The 14,881-nt window shown below is 45.1% G+C and overlaps 1 protein-coding gene across 1 annotated transcript in view; it reads right to left on the reverse strand.

The window, feature by feature from the left end:
* The window catches only part of LOC119391492 (heparanase), a 36,764-nt gene extending 22,791 nt beyond the window's left edge, over positions 1-13,973 (reverse strand). The window contains exons 1-2 of the mRNA XM_049415304.1: positions 13,721-13,973; positions 7,500-7,669 (exon numbers count right to left, since the gene is read on the reverse strand). Of these exons, the coding sequence (XP_049271261.1) occupies positions 7,500-7,669; positions 13,721-13,957 (407 nt within the window). The 5' untranslated portion in view covers positions 13,958-13,973. The remainder of the gene's footprint in view (positions 1-7,499; positions 7,670-13,720) is intronic.
* Positions 13,974-14,881: the final 908 nt, after the last annotated feature.

Genomic DNA, 14,881 nt, shown 5'->3' on the forward strand with positions numbered 1-14,881 from the left:
GCGCTCGCTTCGCCGCCGCTTCTCGGGCTCGCACCGCGGGATCCTGGCGACGAGCACGAGCCGCCGTGGCTCTCCGCGCCCGCCGCTCTGCTTCGTCCATGCCCCACCAACGATCCGACACGTACGGCGATGATCCAGGAGACTGAGAGAGGCACTCGTTCCCCGCGCACCCAGGCACAGCCCGCGCAGCAGCCAATCGGAGAGTAGCGGCACTTCCACCGCCATCTAGTGGCGATTCACACAAGCGCACTATTGCACACACTTCTATTGGACCAACGCCATCTAGGAAATGAGACGAGAAATAGTGATGACGACACAGATTGTTTACAGCGCCATCTAGAATATCATCACTCAACTGCAGTTTGTATGTACTTCTATGAGACAGCGCCATCTATTATACTGTTCGGGAGATACTGCCGGTTACGCCTGACGCCGGACAAGGTTAGACTAAGAGGAGCTTCGCCCCTAAAAAATTCTCCACGAGGCGAGATTCGAACCCGCGTACCCACAATCCGAAGGCTATCCAGGCGCGCTAGTAGAGCATATCGTAGCCTTGTATAGATATAGCATAGCAAGGGGGTATGAAAGGGAAATGAGGGCGAGGAGGACAGATGTGAGGGTGAGGAGGGGGAGAGAATAAATCATATCTTAGAAAGAGAGAAATAGAGTGAAAGAGTGATAATCAAAGGAAGGGAGAGAAAGACGTAGAGAGTGATAGAAAGAAAGAAAGAAAGAAAGAAAGAAAGAAAGAAAGAAAGAAAGAAAGAAAGAAAGAAAGAAAGAAAGAAAGAAAGAAAGAAAGAAAGAAAGAAAGAACGAAACGTAAACAAACAGAGGCAAATGAATACATGCAAAAACAGCGAGAAGGGTGAAAGAAGAAAGAAATAGAAGAAGAAAGAAAGAGAAAATTTGCAAAACTTGGCATAATAGCAACAGCCAGGACTACCTAGGTAGAGTTACTTTATATGCTACCTTTAGGTAGCATATACAGTAACTCTATACCTAGGTGCCCATCAGCTCCGCTGTCTCTTCACCATTGCCTCCAGTGCAAGCTACGCTATTTTTTAAAGACGATAGTCTTTCTTGGGGAACTTAAACGCAGAAATTTTGGTCTGTCTTTCTGTCTGTCTGTCTTTCTGTTTGTCGGCACGTCCCTCGATTCAGTCACTCGGCCAAAGTTGAACCACTTGCCCAAGGGCCAGCCGTCTTGAACTGCTACGGCTGTTCATACTTGTGAACGTTGTCCATCAAAAAGTAAATATCATGCATATCTGAGGTGCAACATCACTAGGTAAGTATTAGGTGGCGTGTTCCTTTAATAGAAAATGCATACATACCTAATTTTAAGGACCCTAGTTTCTTAAGCTGCGCTGAAAATGCATAAGAATGGAAGCTTGAGCGAGTTGGTATGCGTTCATCTTTTGTTGAAACAGCGCTCACTAGACGACGACGAAGTAAAAGAAGGCACAGGACAGGCGCTGCCTGTCCTGTGCCTTCTTTTACTTCGTCGTCGTCTAGTGAGTGCTGTTTCAACAAAGCTGAAAATGCGACTGCGCTGAAATTTGCCTTCCTCCGTGCCCTTCGCACGAGCTCATTGTTGTGTTTCGGTTTCGGTTCTGTATTGCACTGTACGAATGCCATGGGTTGGTGTTGAAAAACTTTAGTTTTGAGAAGGCCAAGAGGGTGAAAAAAATATTTAAAAAATGAAAAAGCAGCGTTGTGGGCGGCCTTCAGGCTGCCGGTTGTGGGCGCCGCTCTGGCGTTCCTGTTTTACCCAGGCGACGTGTAAATAAAAGAGTGTGTGGAGAGTACTCGTTGAGTGCGGACGTTTCTCTGCTTCAGCGCTTCGCGCCAAACCGCGTTTTCGGGCTGGCTGGCGTCCCCGCCGGTCGCGTTGGTCACCGCCGGTCTTCGCCTGCTGCTGCGCCGGGACTACCAGCACGCAACACAGCACTCATGTTTCCCGACGTATTGCCAGATGGCGTCCATATCTCACACAGCGCCTCTTCTATCGTCTTTACACGACATTTGCAGCGAAGCACGCAGATACGCGGCCAATTTTTTCTTCGCAGTCGATGTATTGATCCTCGCCCGCGCCCCTCCGAAAGCTTTCTGCACCTAAAGGGGTTTAGCATTGCCTCCGTGATCGGGCCCACCTTTAACTAAGCGCCGATGTCATGTTACGACGTCATCGTGTGACGTCACGTTAAGCGACGCCATAGTTACGTCACGATGACGCCATGATAAATTATAGCGATCTGTGTCATCATCACGTGATGATTTGTGTATCACTCATGTTGACGCTAACGCCGCCGCGGGATGCCGAAGGTAAATTTTCGCGTTTGATGAGGTATCTTAGGCTTTCGCCTCAGTAAGCGATGTCCGAGACAAGGCGGCCGTATCTGGACGCCTTCCGTGCTGTGTGCACCGTATAAGGCAAGCATAGCACACAACATTATGAGGAGAGTTAATTGATCTTGTAATTATTCTTGTGATGTTGATGAGTTGAAGCAGCTACACTGCGTTGAGCGGAGAAAAGTTGCATCTAATGAGCCTTTGTATTTCTTAAAACACGTACCTATGCTTGCTTTTTTCTCAGTTGTGATTACTTTGTAGCACAAACGGAAGTCGCTGTAAACTAATTTGCAGCGCGACACTATAGACAGACCACCATAGGCTGAAGAGTGCAGCATGTACGTCAATATTCATTTCATTTTACTAAAAAAAAATACGCATCATGCTTTTCCGTATAACTGATAGCCGATGACCGTATCTAGTTCGAAAAACTTATGGACTATGACATTGCTTTGTTTTTAATCCACGTGCAAAAACTGTTGAAACATGCAATTTATCTCATTTGTCATCAGATATATATAAACATAAATATTTGTAATAGATCCCAGGTACACTACACTGCTTGCGTTTTGCATGTAGCCAAGTATAATTGGAGAAAAAGTTAGTATCGAGACACAACTATAAATTTCCATGAATTTCAATTCAGCACCTTGTTCAAAAGAGAAGTTGATCTTTCTGTGTTCCTGAAATTGACTTTCTCAGACAAGAGACTTTATTTTATCTTCATTAACAATATAAATTGAATGTAACTGCAGAACTCTTGAAAGGCCAAAAATATCATTATATATTTTTAGAACTTCTCAAAATCGGAATATAGTGTAACCGATATATAGTGGAATATAGTATAAGCCGTATTTTGCACCTTGTCTAGTTTTTTTTTTTTTTTTTTTCATTCGTGCTGAAAGAAACGCGTCTGGCGGTAAAACAAAACGGTTCGGTTAGTATGGAGGATTTTTTTTTCTCATTCATATAAAATTTACGCTGTAATCGAAACCTACTCGGGAAGTCCTTTGTCGGTTCTTGTTCGAACGCACCCTCCTATTCTACGCACTACTTTTCAGTGACCTGTGTCATAGTGGTCGTGCACTTCAGCTATATATAACCAGTGCTAGGCACTATCGAAGATGCATATATCTTAGATACTATCTTAGATACTCCTTGGGTATCTTGTATCTGTATCGCGATACGTCTCGCAAAACGAGTATCGGTATCTGTATTTCCGATACATTCAATTATGTATCATGTATCTAAGATACAAGATACAGCTATTGAAACACCACTGTGCGAAACAAGAAAAGTTGGCTGAACTCCGCTTCTCAAGCCGATACTGCTGCCACTAAGCCACCTGAATAAGACTAACGACAGTGACATTCTGTTATCTTTCGGCCAGAGTGTACAAGCGAGGACAGGTGATTAGGTCTACGCGTCCCTATATATTGGTGGAGCAGTCACGTTATGGTGCTCGAGCCATCTCGAGAAAAACAAGCGCGTGAACGTCTACGCGCTGCCGACCTTTGGCTTCTCGACGTGTTTTTCTTTTTACTTGTGTCGGTGGCATGTCACTTGCTCGTAGGCATTGTACTGCGCTGCTTACTCCAATGCGGGCGGCGTCTCTCGCTTAAATTGTGATGCCGCTGTACTGTCGTTATCGAAGTTTGCCTTGCATGGTGCTTCGTTGCAAGGTCTCAAGAATGCAAGAATGGGGTTACTTTGCGTCTCCCGGCTTTCATACATCAGCGATTTGAATGATCTCGTGTCTGTAAGTTTTAATTACATACGATGAGATTGACTTATATGCGAATGATATTAGAACAACTGTCTCACCACCGGTGCCGGTGCTAGACGGAACAAACCTTTACGTAACAGAAGATATTTTGCCGTACGGTACCTTTGTTCTGCCTGCTAAATTATTGAACATTTTTAATGATAATTTGATTGTTAGCAGATATGCTCTCTTTGCTGTCCTCCGTTTGCATCCCATATATCAGCTACGCCTGTGTATAGTTTTTGCCCGTCTGATTACTGTGATGTCTTTTGTAGCCTGCTTCTAAAATATGTTCTTTCCTTTATTCTTATTTTAAAACTGTCTGCGCCATTGCTATTATTTAGATATCTACATTCCGTGTGAGTTTACAGTTATCTCAAGACGATGTTCAAGACAAAGGTAAAATAATTAAAATAATCTGAGCGTGCCTATAGTAACGAAAATTCCGCTTCCAGTTGAGTAAAATAGCGAAATTAAGTTTGCATTATAATAATGGACATTATGAGAAAATCAAATTACAGGACATTATAAGAAAAACAAATTACAGCGACCCCTGCTCTAGGCATTGGCTTCACTGTGTGTCAACATTCTTGACGGCCAGCACACGGCAATCAAACGCCATCGACCCTGATAATCGATAGGCTGACGGTCTGCGCGCCGGTTGTCTCGCTAGAAGCACGTCTGAGAGCGCTGCAGTAAGATAGCGCGTAAGCACAGTCCAGTGATCTTGTTTCATGTTTCACAGGTTTTCTTTAAAAGCCGGAAATATTCACCAGGCAGGAGGTAAGTTGCCCCCAAAAAATGGATCGGCCGCTTTTGAATGCGTTCTAATACGCGAGGAAGCGCGCTTGGCTCTAAATGTTGCATAATTCACCTTAGTTAATTAACCACTTAAGCGCAATATAAAAAGTACCATAACGAGCGCCACATGACCGTAAACTAAATACTGTTGGTTTCATTCAGCCGCGGTTAACCACTTGTTTTTAAATGTTTGGTTCTACTTATGTGAAACACCCTGTATTCACAATGATTGTTTAATATGGAACCGCCTTGCTATTTGAGTTAGATGTATTCGTTTTCCTATTTTTCAGGTCAGCGTAAAGTATTACTTTACTGTTACAAATCAGCAAGTAAGCAGAGCTTGAAGTGGCAATAGTGTGGACCGCAGCGGTATTCTGCCACGCTCTGTGCCACTACAATACGTCTCTTGACGTTTCTGGGCGGGACAAGTTCTTTCGGAGAAGAAATGGTAAGATATTGCACGTTGGTGAATATGTTGCTAACGAACGCTTTACATAAGCAGATAAGTAGAATATCAAAAATTTTTGCGATTTTATGTCCGCAAGTCCGCAATAAATTGTGAGCAATGACTCTGTAGTTATCGTCTTCGCACGATGTGTCATCAAAAATATCGCTACCTGCGTTGTTGCTGCTCTACACCTGTCAGGTGACGCGGTATTACGAAAACGTTATTACGCTTATGGAAAAGGTGAGACTGCACAAAGGTACTTTCGCCATCGTGCCGAGGCTTCTTAATGACGTTCTTTGAATTAGATGGCAACCCGCTAGCTGGTCGCCAAGTAAAGCAACGACACCGATCAATTACTAAAGTGTCAAGCAAAAGCGACTGACAGCGCAGCGTATAATGAGCTGTCATGTTAAGCAGCCAAGCCACTTCCAATACGTCGTTTCGGAATGAAACTAGTACGCTTTGAGCAAGAAAAACAGAGCTTTTGTGATACAAACAGATAGTCCATTAACTTAAACAAGGTTGGTCTCAGTCAAGAAATTTTCAAGGAAACACTTTTGCACGTAGGCCTTCGCTGCTTCCTTATATCGATTTATAATAGCTAATTTGCAAATGTATCGAAGTATCTTAAGATACAATTGGGAAGTATCGTATCGGATACAATATTTCCGTCAGTACCTTGTAACTGTATCTTAAATATTTCTTGCCCGAGTATCTTGTACCGTATCGCGATACACTTTCAAAGTATCTTTGCCCAGCCCTCTATATAACATATGTAAAACAGTAGAGAGGTTTAGCATTGGGGCCCAGGGCGTAGGGTTTGTTTGGTTCGTGTAAGCGCACTGAAGATGTTCTATAACGGGGTTTGTCCTCCGTAAACCCAAGCGCAAGAGAATGGCGCTCATATCTTCACGAGATGAACGCAAATAAGATTTGGGAGTGATTTGGGTACGCACACTATTTTCAAAAAATAGGTGCCGGAACGCTAACCTCGACGGCACTTAGCATATGACGCGTGCCCAGGGACAACAACCTAAGGTGATTGCGCACACACAGCTCTGGGTACCCTATAGACCATTTTCATAATTTTTAAAGACAGCTTTCCTGCGATGCATTTAGCCCAACTAAGGGCAGTCAGCCACTTCTGCAGCGTGTTCAAGCACAGTTTCCTTGCTCTACGACGCGGAAAATAGGGACTCGGCTCTCTTGATTCAAAACACGCATATTATACAAGCCCCAGCACGTGCTTGCAACTATGACCTCACCTCCGCTTGATCCTCAACATGTGCCTCCGTTAGTTAGACAGATATGCAGCGCACTACTGGATTATGAAAATCATTTATTCTAAAGTTGTTTACAATTTGAAATGCGGGCCTTAGGAGGAGTCTTTAACCGCCCTCTTCCCCACTTTCGAAACGTGAACTGTGCCCGGTATTTCTGTGACCGGAACAATAACGCCACGTGTCGAGATTTCACAGCTCAGGTGCAGTCTGTCACTTGCAAATCGGTCCGGCGGACTCCCGCAAGGTGGCAGAAGGGTTAAGAAAGGAAAATTGACAATCACCCGTTTGTAGCACAAAGCCCAAGACACATTCTTTCTGACGAATCGGCATGGATGTCATTGTGGCTTCGTGCTTTGTACAAACGGGTGGCTGTCAATTTCGCTTTCTTAATCTGTCACTTGCGCTAACCGGCGCTACGACTGTATAAACTACATTGCGGACACTGCAGACTCTGTTTCTTGTGTTCGCTTTATTTGCGCCGCAATGGCTTCGCCATATATTAACCAATTAGCCCAAGAACAAATAGACACTTTTCATATTACGCAAGTGCGTTTCCCTGTGCTGCACATTCTCCCAACTAATGGTGGCATCTGTTGTTTTTGAAGTGGAAAGGAGGTCCTAGTTGCACGTGCTGGTGGGGCTTGTCTACTATGAGTGTTTATGTCAAGAGAGCCTAGTCTGCCTTTTCCACGCCATAACGCAAGCAAACTGCGCTTGAACACGCTATTTGCAGAAGTGACTAGCCACCATTATTTAGGCTAACTGCGTCGCAGGAAAGCTAGCTTTACGAAGGGTCTATTAAATTGTCCTAAGCTTAGAGAGAGAGAGAGAGAGAGAGATGACTCACTCGAGGTCAAGCTCTAGCCAGTCCCATGACCGGCGGAAGAGGGCGGCGTCCAGGTTGAACGAGACAAAGCGGTCGTCCACGATGTGCGCCGGCGCACCCAGGTCCACGGAGAAGTTGCAGACACGACGAGCTCCCTGGACGGGCCCACCGGACGGCATCCACGGGGCATCCTGACGAAAGCAAGTTGTTCGTTTATGGTTCGTGACAGAGTTCGTTATTCCGGCATTGAATCTGCCGGCGTCGTTTATTTACATTCTATATAAACTCGAAGATCCGTACACCGTGACACTCATACTGGCCGTTCTAGTCCTAATGGTTTGTATAAGCATATCATGAAGGCTAGCTAGTTGCTGCACGATAGTGAGCAAACACGCAACGAAATATGCTCAAGGAATTGCGACTCCTAAACAAAATTATGCTAAGTGCAGCAAGCAAGGGTGCGGCTGGCTGGGAGCGCCTCCAAAATATCCGCTATGAAATGGTTCCGCAATGTGTAACATAGATAAACTTGTGCTTTACGGCTTAAAAAGGACCTTAGTGTTTAAAAATAGGTCGAACAACGCTGTATCGTGCCGCCACCAGTTTGCCACTGCTCACGAATACCGGTGACAGTTTCAAAACTGCTTCAATTCATTCATTTCTATTCTACACTGAATGTGCCAAAGAAAGTTGGTAATGCAAGTAATGTGTCGTTTTGATGGCAATAGTAGCACTGTGCTGCCGAGAACACGACAGTTATTTTGCTACGATTTATAACTAGGGTCGACAATCGGGCGAGTTCGTACGGACTCATTAGAGTATGAAGTCGTTCCACTGAACAAGAACGCAGAAAACACACGAACACAGGCGCTGACTCTCAACTGAAGTTTCCCTCGCGTACCCGCCCGTGGTTATAAAAAACAAAACAAAAAACATTTCCAAATTTAATTACTGTACTTGGTTACAGCCAAGTATAAATGTAAGCTCCAGCAGCAGCTATCGCTGTCCCATGCAAAAAGAATTCGCATGTGCTCCATCCGCAAAAAAATAGGCATTTTTTCAGCCAAAACAAGCAAGCGTAGAGGTCCTCATATACTCAATATTTATAACTTGCTCCAGTATGACATGCAAGCGCTAGGCGTAATGTTAGGCAAACTGCAGTAATACAATGTACACTGCAAAGCGACTATACAACAGGCAGCACGGTTAAACAAAGCGCCATGCCTCTTACATATGTGGAGAAATGTCGTGTTTCGAAAAAAAATGTCTCGTTTATTCACAGCTCTATGTAATTTATCTACTATGGGAGAGCGGTAAGCCGCCCCCGCACCCCCCCCCCCAAAAAAAAGAATAATTTTCCAAAGAGTCAAAGTCTACCACAAATGTTACGTCATTTTCTTCACGTCTTCTGTCATATAGATACATCTTTGCGTCGCTGGTTTTTAAATGTACAACTTGAACATTCTTATAAGAGATTTTGTCATGAGTACTCAGCCGAAGATAATCTTTTAATCAGAAAAAACAAACTTTTATTTTCCAGAATGCCGATCAGCTCTGTACATGCACCTCTGAAGAAAACCGGCTGGTACGACTATTTTGCACAGCTGAAGGACAGGGGCACCACGGTATTAAGAAGCTTTGAGCGCGAACGAAGACAGGGACAAGAGTGAGGGAAGCGCTGGTGTCGTTCCCTCAGTCCTTGTCTTTCGCGCTTGAAGTTTCTTAAGATGTATTTTTTTATCGTTCATGCTGATCCCCGACTTTGTTGTTCGAATTAACTTTTCACATGCTCTATAGTAAAAACATTGTATGGGAAATGTCATCTGGAATATGGCTACTGTCAACATGTTCCAGCGTGGTGTGCTCTCTGGAAGAGCTGTGGTATATGCTCTCTGGAAGAATACACAACTGCCACGCAGGGTGTCTTGGTTCAAATCCCGCTTAAATCCTGCTTTTTCTTTCTTTCTTTCTTTCTTTCTTTCTTTCTTTCTTTCTTTCTTTCTTTCTTTCTTTCTTTCTTTCTTTCTTTCTTTCTTTCTTTCTTTCTTTTATCGTGCGCGATAACTGCGACGGACGCCAGCGGCTGCGGCGGCGAACAACTACGTAATCAAATTCGGCTGTTGTGAGCTCATAACACTAAGGTAGCAGTCTGGGCTTGTTGGTTTGACATTATACACAGGGTAAAAGCGCAGAAGACGAGGACAGAGAAGAGGCTTGACACATACGAGCGCTTACAACAATATTTTATTTGAAAACAAGCAACCACATATATGGCATAAAACTAGGGGTGTGCGAATATTCGAAAGTTTCGAATATTCGTCGAATATTACATTCGAAATATGCGTATTCGATTCGAAAATCGTGTATTCGAAAAGTTTCGGATATTCGATAACCTCGAATATTCTAAAAATTCGAATATGCGATTCGATTATCATGCATAAAACAACTCGTCTTCCACATTTCTGCTGCGTTCGTATAGCTAAAAACGTTGCCGAGAGGAGCGATACACATCGTAAGTACATGGAGGCACGATATCTGCCTGCGACGAGCGCCCCAATTTATTGCTGCTGCATCTCCGATGTGCAGCGCTGTTGGCGATCATGTAACCGTACATTTTCAATATTATGCGGCCGTAACGTGCCGCACTACCACTCGTTCACTATGCGGGACCACTTCTGAAGAAAGACAGTGACCCATGTGACTGGTGGCGGACTGTAGGCACCTTCAGATACCCCAGTCTGGCAAAGCTTTACCCCATGTACCTCCCTATACCAGCCACTTCTGTTCCAAGCGAGCGTGCCTTTTCAGTGGCAGGGGGAGGGGGGGTTGTCTCTGTTAGAAGGGAGCGCCTGCTGCCTGATCATGTGGAGCAACTCATATTTTTTCATGGTGACATGTAGTCATTACTTTCATTGTGCCGTGATATTTGCTTGTGTTGTGATGTGCATTGTGCTAGCCTGGACATTGTGTTCTGGAGATAGCAGTGTATGTTATATTGCCAGTCAGGCTGTTAATGTTTTAGGGGCGAAGCTCCTTAAGGCGGCACCCGTTCGTCCCTCGTAGTCGTCATCGTCGTAGTAGTCCGTAACAAGTCTTACGCTTTGACCTCCAAGGTGGTGCCGGTGGGAGATTTCTCCTGTGCGTTGTTGAACAATAAAAAATTCGCAGCGTGCGCGTTAACTAAAAGCCGAATTCTTCTGTCTCTCATTCCCCATTAGCAGCCATTGGCATGTTCCAGTAGGAAACGTTAGTAGAAGTAGAAGTGTAAGTGTTAGCTAAAAGCCGACTTCTTCTGTCTCTCATTCCCATTAGCAGCCATTGTTTACCTCCAAGGTAGTGCCTGGTGAGATTTCTCCTGTGCGTGATTAAACAATAAAAATTTTGTTCAAAACGCCGTTGATTGATGAAATAAACCAACGAAAGACGCCAGATGTTTTGTAAAAGCAGAACGAAAGAACGCCAGATGTTTTTCTTAAAGTGTAGTAGTAGTAGTTGTATGTAGCCACCTCGCCCGATCGTCAACGGGCGAGGTGGACCGGCAACGGCGCGAGGACCCTGCCGTACGAGAGTTAAATCACACTAAAAGACATACTTTGCGGGCGATACACTCTAGTGAGCTTTCAACTTTTCGTCTTAATGTACATGATAAAGAAATTATTTCTACGAAAAACGCAAGGCACACCTTGAGCAATATATTTGGTTTTGGGACGCTAAATGGAACCATAAGGCGATGCGAAGCCGGAGCACTTGCACGATCGCGTTCCGTTGGCTTTCGTTGGGCATGCTACCGACCTCGCGTCGTGGAACGCGCGTCCTGTCTTCCCTCTAGCCTTGCCTTTAAAGGGACCCTGAAACGGTTTTTTGAAGTTTTGTCAGCGTTTAGGCAGGAGCATCCCCAAATCATTCGCACCAGAAATTAAGCGCCGCACTGTGTACCAAGGCCGCTACGGAATTTATATCTATACCCTCCTCCTCACCACTGCCTTGCACCCTCAACTCACAGACACCCTGACATCGCCGGCGATCGCAGCGCTCTCATGAGCGCACTCGACGGTTTGAGCTTCGCGACGGGTTGCGCGTAATCTCGGAGGCCCAACAAAGACGAAGCTCGCGGAGTGGTTGATATCTGCTCCGACAGGTGCCGCCACACTACCAGCAGATCTTATTTTATTCTCCTGTACGGCGACAATCTGCAACAGCATGCGGACAAACAAAAATAATTCGAGAACGGTCATCGATAAACGTAAACTCGGGCAATGTGGTTGTGTCTTCAGGGGTGAAGTTACAGCCACAAAAGCGTGGATCGTGGCGTTGAACGGATAGCGAGAGCGCGACGCTCATTGCAGCGACGAGCTGAAGGGATTCCGCTCGCCAGATGCCTCACAAACATTGCACGATGTCGCAGCTTTACAAGTCACCAATTGCACAACAAGGCTGGGGCAATTAATTATGTCCAAGAAAAGAAACCTCAAGATAAACACTCTCGCTCAGCTCACGTCAACACGGAGTACGTTGTAACACAGGCAGACGACGCTCGCTGCCCACAGGAGCATCATCCTCCATGCACAGGAGGTTCAGTGACGTGTACTGGACATATCCAATCAGATCAGCCGCCTGCGTGACGTCGCGCTTCCAATACGACGCGCACTGGAAGTGGGCGGTTTGAAAACGCGTTTGGCTGAGCCGCTGTGATCGGTGGCGATTCGCAGCCTTAAAGCCTTGTAATAAATTACACAGTTTTCGCACAGAGCTTAAATCGGTCTGTAAATGATCCTTAGGACTTGTTCTACCGGCTCAATGTGTTCGTACATAATCGTCAAAACCGTTTCAGGGTCCCTTTAATTCACACAGGGCGAGCGGGGAATGCGGTCGCTCTTGGCGCTCTTTCGCTCGGGAGCGGACTTCTTCCTTGCATTTCACCGATCACAAGTGATAATGAAGGGACCACGTAAACCAACAGTACAATAAAAGTTTGATGTTTAATATATACACGATATTTCACACTCTTTATATTATGTACTGGGCGCATTTCACGGAAGAGTTTCACGGTTTACAGATGATTCCCTCCGTAGCTTCGCCCCACTCATCATCATTCACCCCGTGGATATGCTGTGATATTTTTTTTTCAAATAATAATAATAATAATAATAATGCCTTTTATTTCTTCAAATAAAGCAGTACATGTGGCTAGGCCTAAATAAAATAGTGTTACTGTGGAGGCATTTTTCCTTTGATATTCGATATTCGATTCGATATTCGAAGGTGGATATTCGTATTCGATTCGTATTCGAAAAATTTGATATTCGCACACCCCTACATAAAACCATATTGCCGTATATATGGTTGCTTGATTCCAAATAAAATATTGTTGTAACTCAGCGCTCGTGTGCGTTCTCTGTCCTCGTCTTTTGCGCATTTACCCTGTGTCAGCTCATAACAGCTTACGATGTAAACACGCCGGACTTTCCGATATCGAGAGTATACATGTAAGCATGAAATGGCTACCGGCAAAATACATTGGTTTGTAATGATTGCAGAAGCGTATGCGGCCACGACGCGGCGCAGGCCTGAAAGCTTATGATGAACCTGTTTTGAACTGAACCTCGCTTTAAGCCTCGTCTCGACGGAACACCATGGGCGGACGCTGCGGCGCCACACGCTATCGGCGTGCTTACGCAGCGTGGCGCCATCTCTAGGAGGCGGCGCAGAATCCGCGCCGCCTGTCGTTGAAAAGAGCACTGGCAACCCTGTTTCAGTGCGAAAAGGTGACAACTAGGGTGCCTAGAGTTTCTAGCCACCCTAGTGACGACCAAACGTATGGTTCCCTGTATGTTCTTGGAGCGTCTCTATTAGAAATGACAAGACCTCAGAGTACTAGAACAGCTTCGGTGCTGTTGTAAACAGCTTGATATTGTGAAATTAGAAGTTGTAACTCGTTTGGGCAGTAACTGGCGCATATAATGCGGTCCGGCACAAAGAGTTGGCAGCCAAAGACCGTATAATTAAATTTCCTAAATTCTGACTGGTTGCCCGAATTATCTCCTTTCGTTCCCGCAACGATGTCGGGCTGTCGTTTCAGTTCCCAGATAACGGCTCTGGATTTTGACTCAACGGCACTCGAAGGTCGCTGACTACAGGAGCTAAAAGCATTTCGTGTTTTAAAAGCCCTAGCAGCCTGTATTCTGAGATATACCTACACAAATTCAGCCTACCGACCAACTCGATACGTGTAGTAAAGGTACCTGGTAGTAGCGTGCCTCCTGCGAAGGTGGTCCCAGCAGGGGCAGCAGGTAGTACAGGTAGAAGGCATAGCAGGACACGCCCAGCGCTGCCAGGCACAGGAGCAGCAGCGAGAGGTGCCCCACAGCTTGCACCGTGCTCACGGGTTCCTCGTCCGCTTGTTTGCTGGACGTGACGGTGGACTTACGAAGCACGGCCGGTGCTTGGCGGACACCCTTGGCCACTTCACGGTGCGGCATGATCCCAGGCCGGTCTTTCTTCTTCTCGTGGCAGCCGTGCCCCAGCCCGAATCCCGTGCAACTTTTGACGATTGTGATGTTGATTTCTTAAATCACAGAGCACGTTCCCACAGTGCAGAATTGGTCATGGAAGAATCGGCTGGCTGAATTTCCACTGGAAGTAAAATAACAAAAAAAAATTTAGCAGCTTCGCGCTAGAGGTGCCAAGCCTGAAGAAAGTGCGGAGCTGGGCGGCGTTTGTTTGTTTGTTTGTTTTTCTTTCCATGCCATGGCACATACCCACTCTGGGCGATTGGGCAAGAATTCGTTGTTTAAGATTTGGAAGATAATTTGAAAAAAGAAGAATGATAAAAAAAATAAAAGGAAAAATGGAATAGTAGATATCGTATGAAATAAATACCTTAATGACAGTGCGATTGCGCTGGTGGACCAGACGCCCGTGGTAACCTGATCAGAAAAACTTCGAATATAGTTCTTAGATTTTAACGCTTATTTTTAATTACTTAACCAATATCTGTTGGATTCAGAATTGAAATGGTGTATACGTTTCATAGCTTGAATGAAATTACACACCGCGCATCAAAGGCATTCCTGTGGCAATAACCTAAGCCTGGGGCACCGAAGCTTAGTACAATTCATGCCGTTAAGTTTAAGCCCTAACTTTGAAAGCGGAGTGATGACAAGATTTTTTTGTGATAAGTGAATATCTGCGACACGACGAAAAATAATGCTCCATATTATCTATTCGCAGAAATGACAGAGGGACGATATCGTCAGACCAGCTCTGTGTAAGTACAAGTTTAATGGGGAAACACGGCATCGAAATCTGGTGATCGTAACTTCTGATTGTCGAACTTGACTCCACATGAGACTTCCATGGGAATTTAAGGTGCTGATATTCCTTTCTTGTTTCTCTTTATTTTC

The sequence above is a fragment of the Rhipicephalus sanguineus genome, chromosome 4 (genome assembly GCF_013339695.2).
Source record: "Rhipicephalus sanguineus isolate Rsan-2018 chromosome 4, BIME_Rsan_1.4, whole genome shotgun sequence".
NCBI classification, from domain to species: Eukaryota; Metazoa; Arthropoda; class Arachnida; order Ixodida; family Ixodidae; genus Rhipicephalus; species Rhipicephalus sanguineus.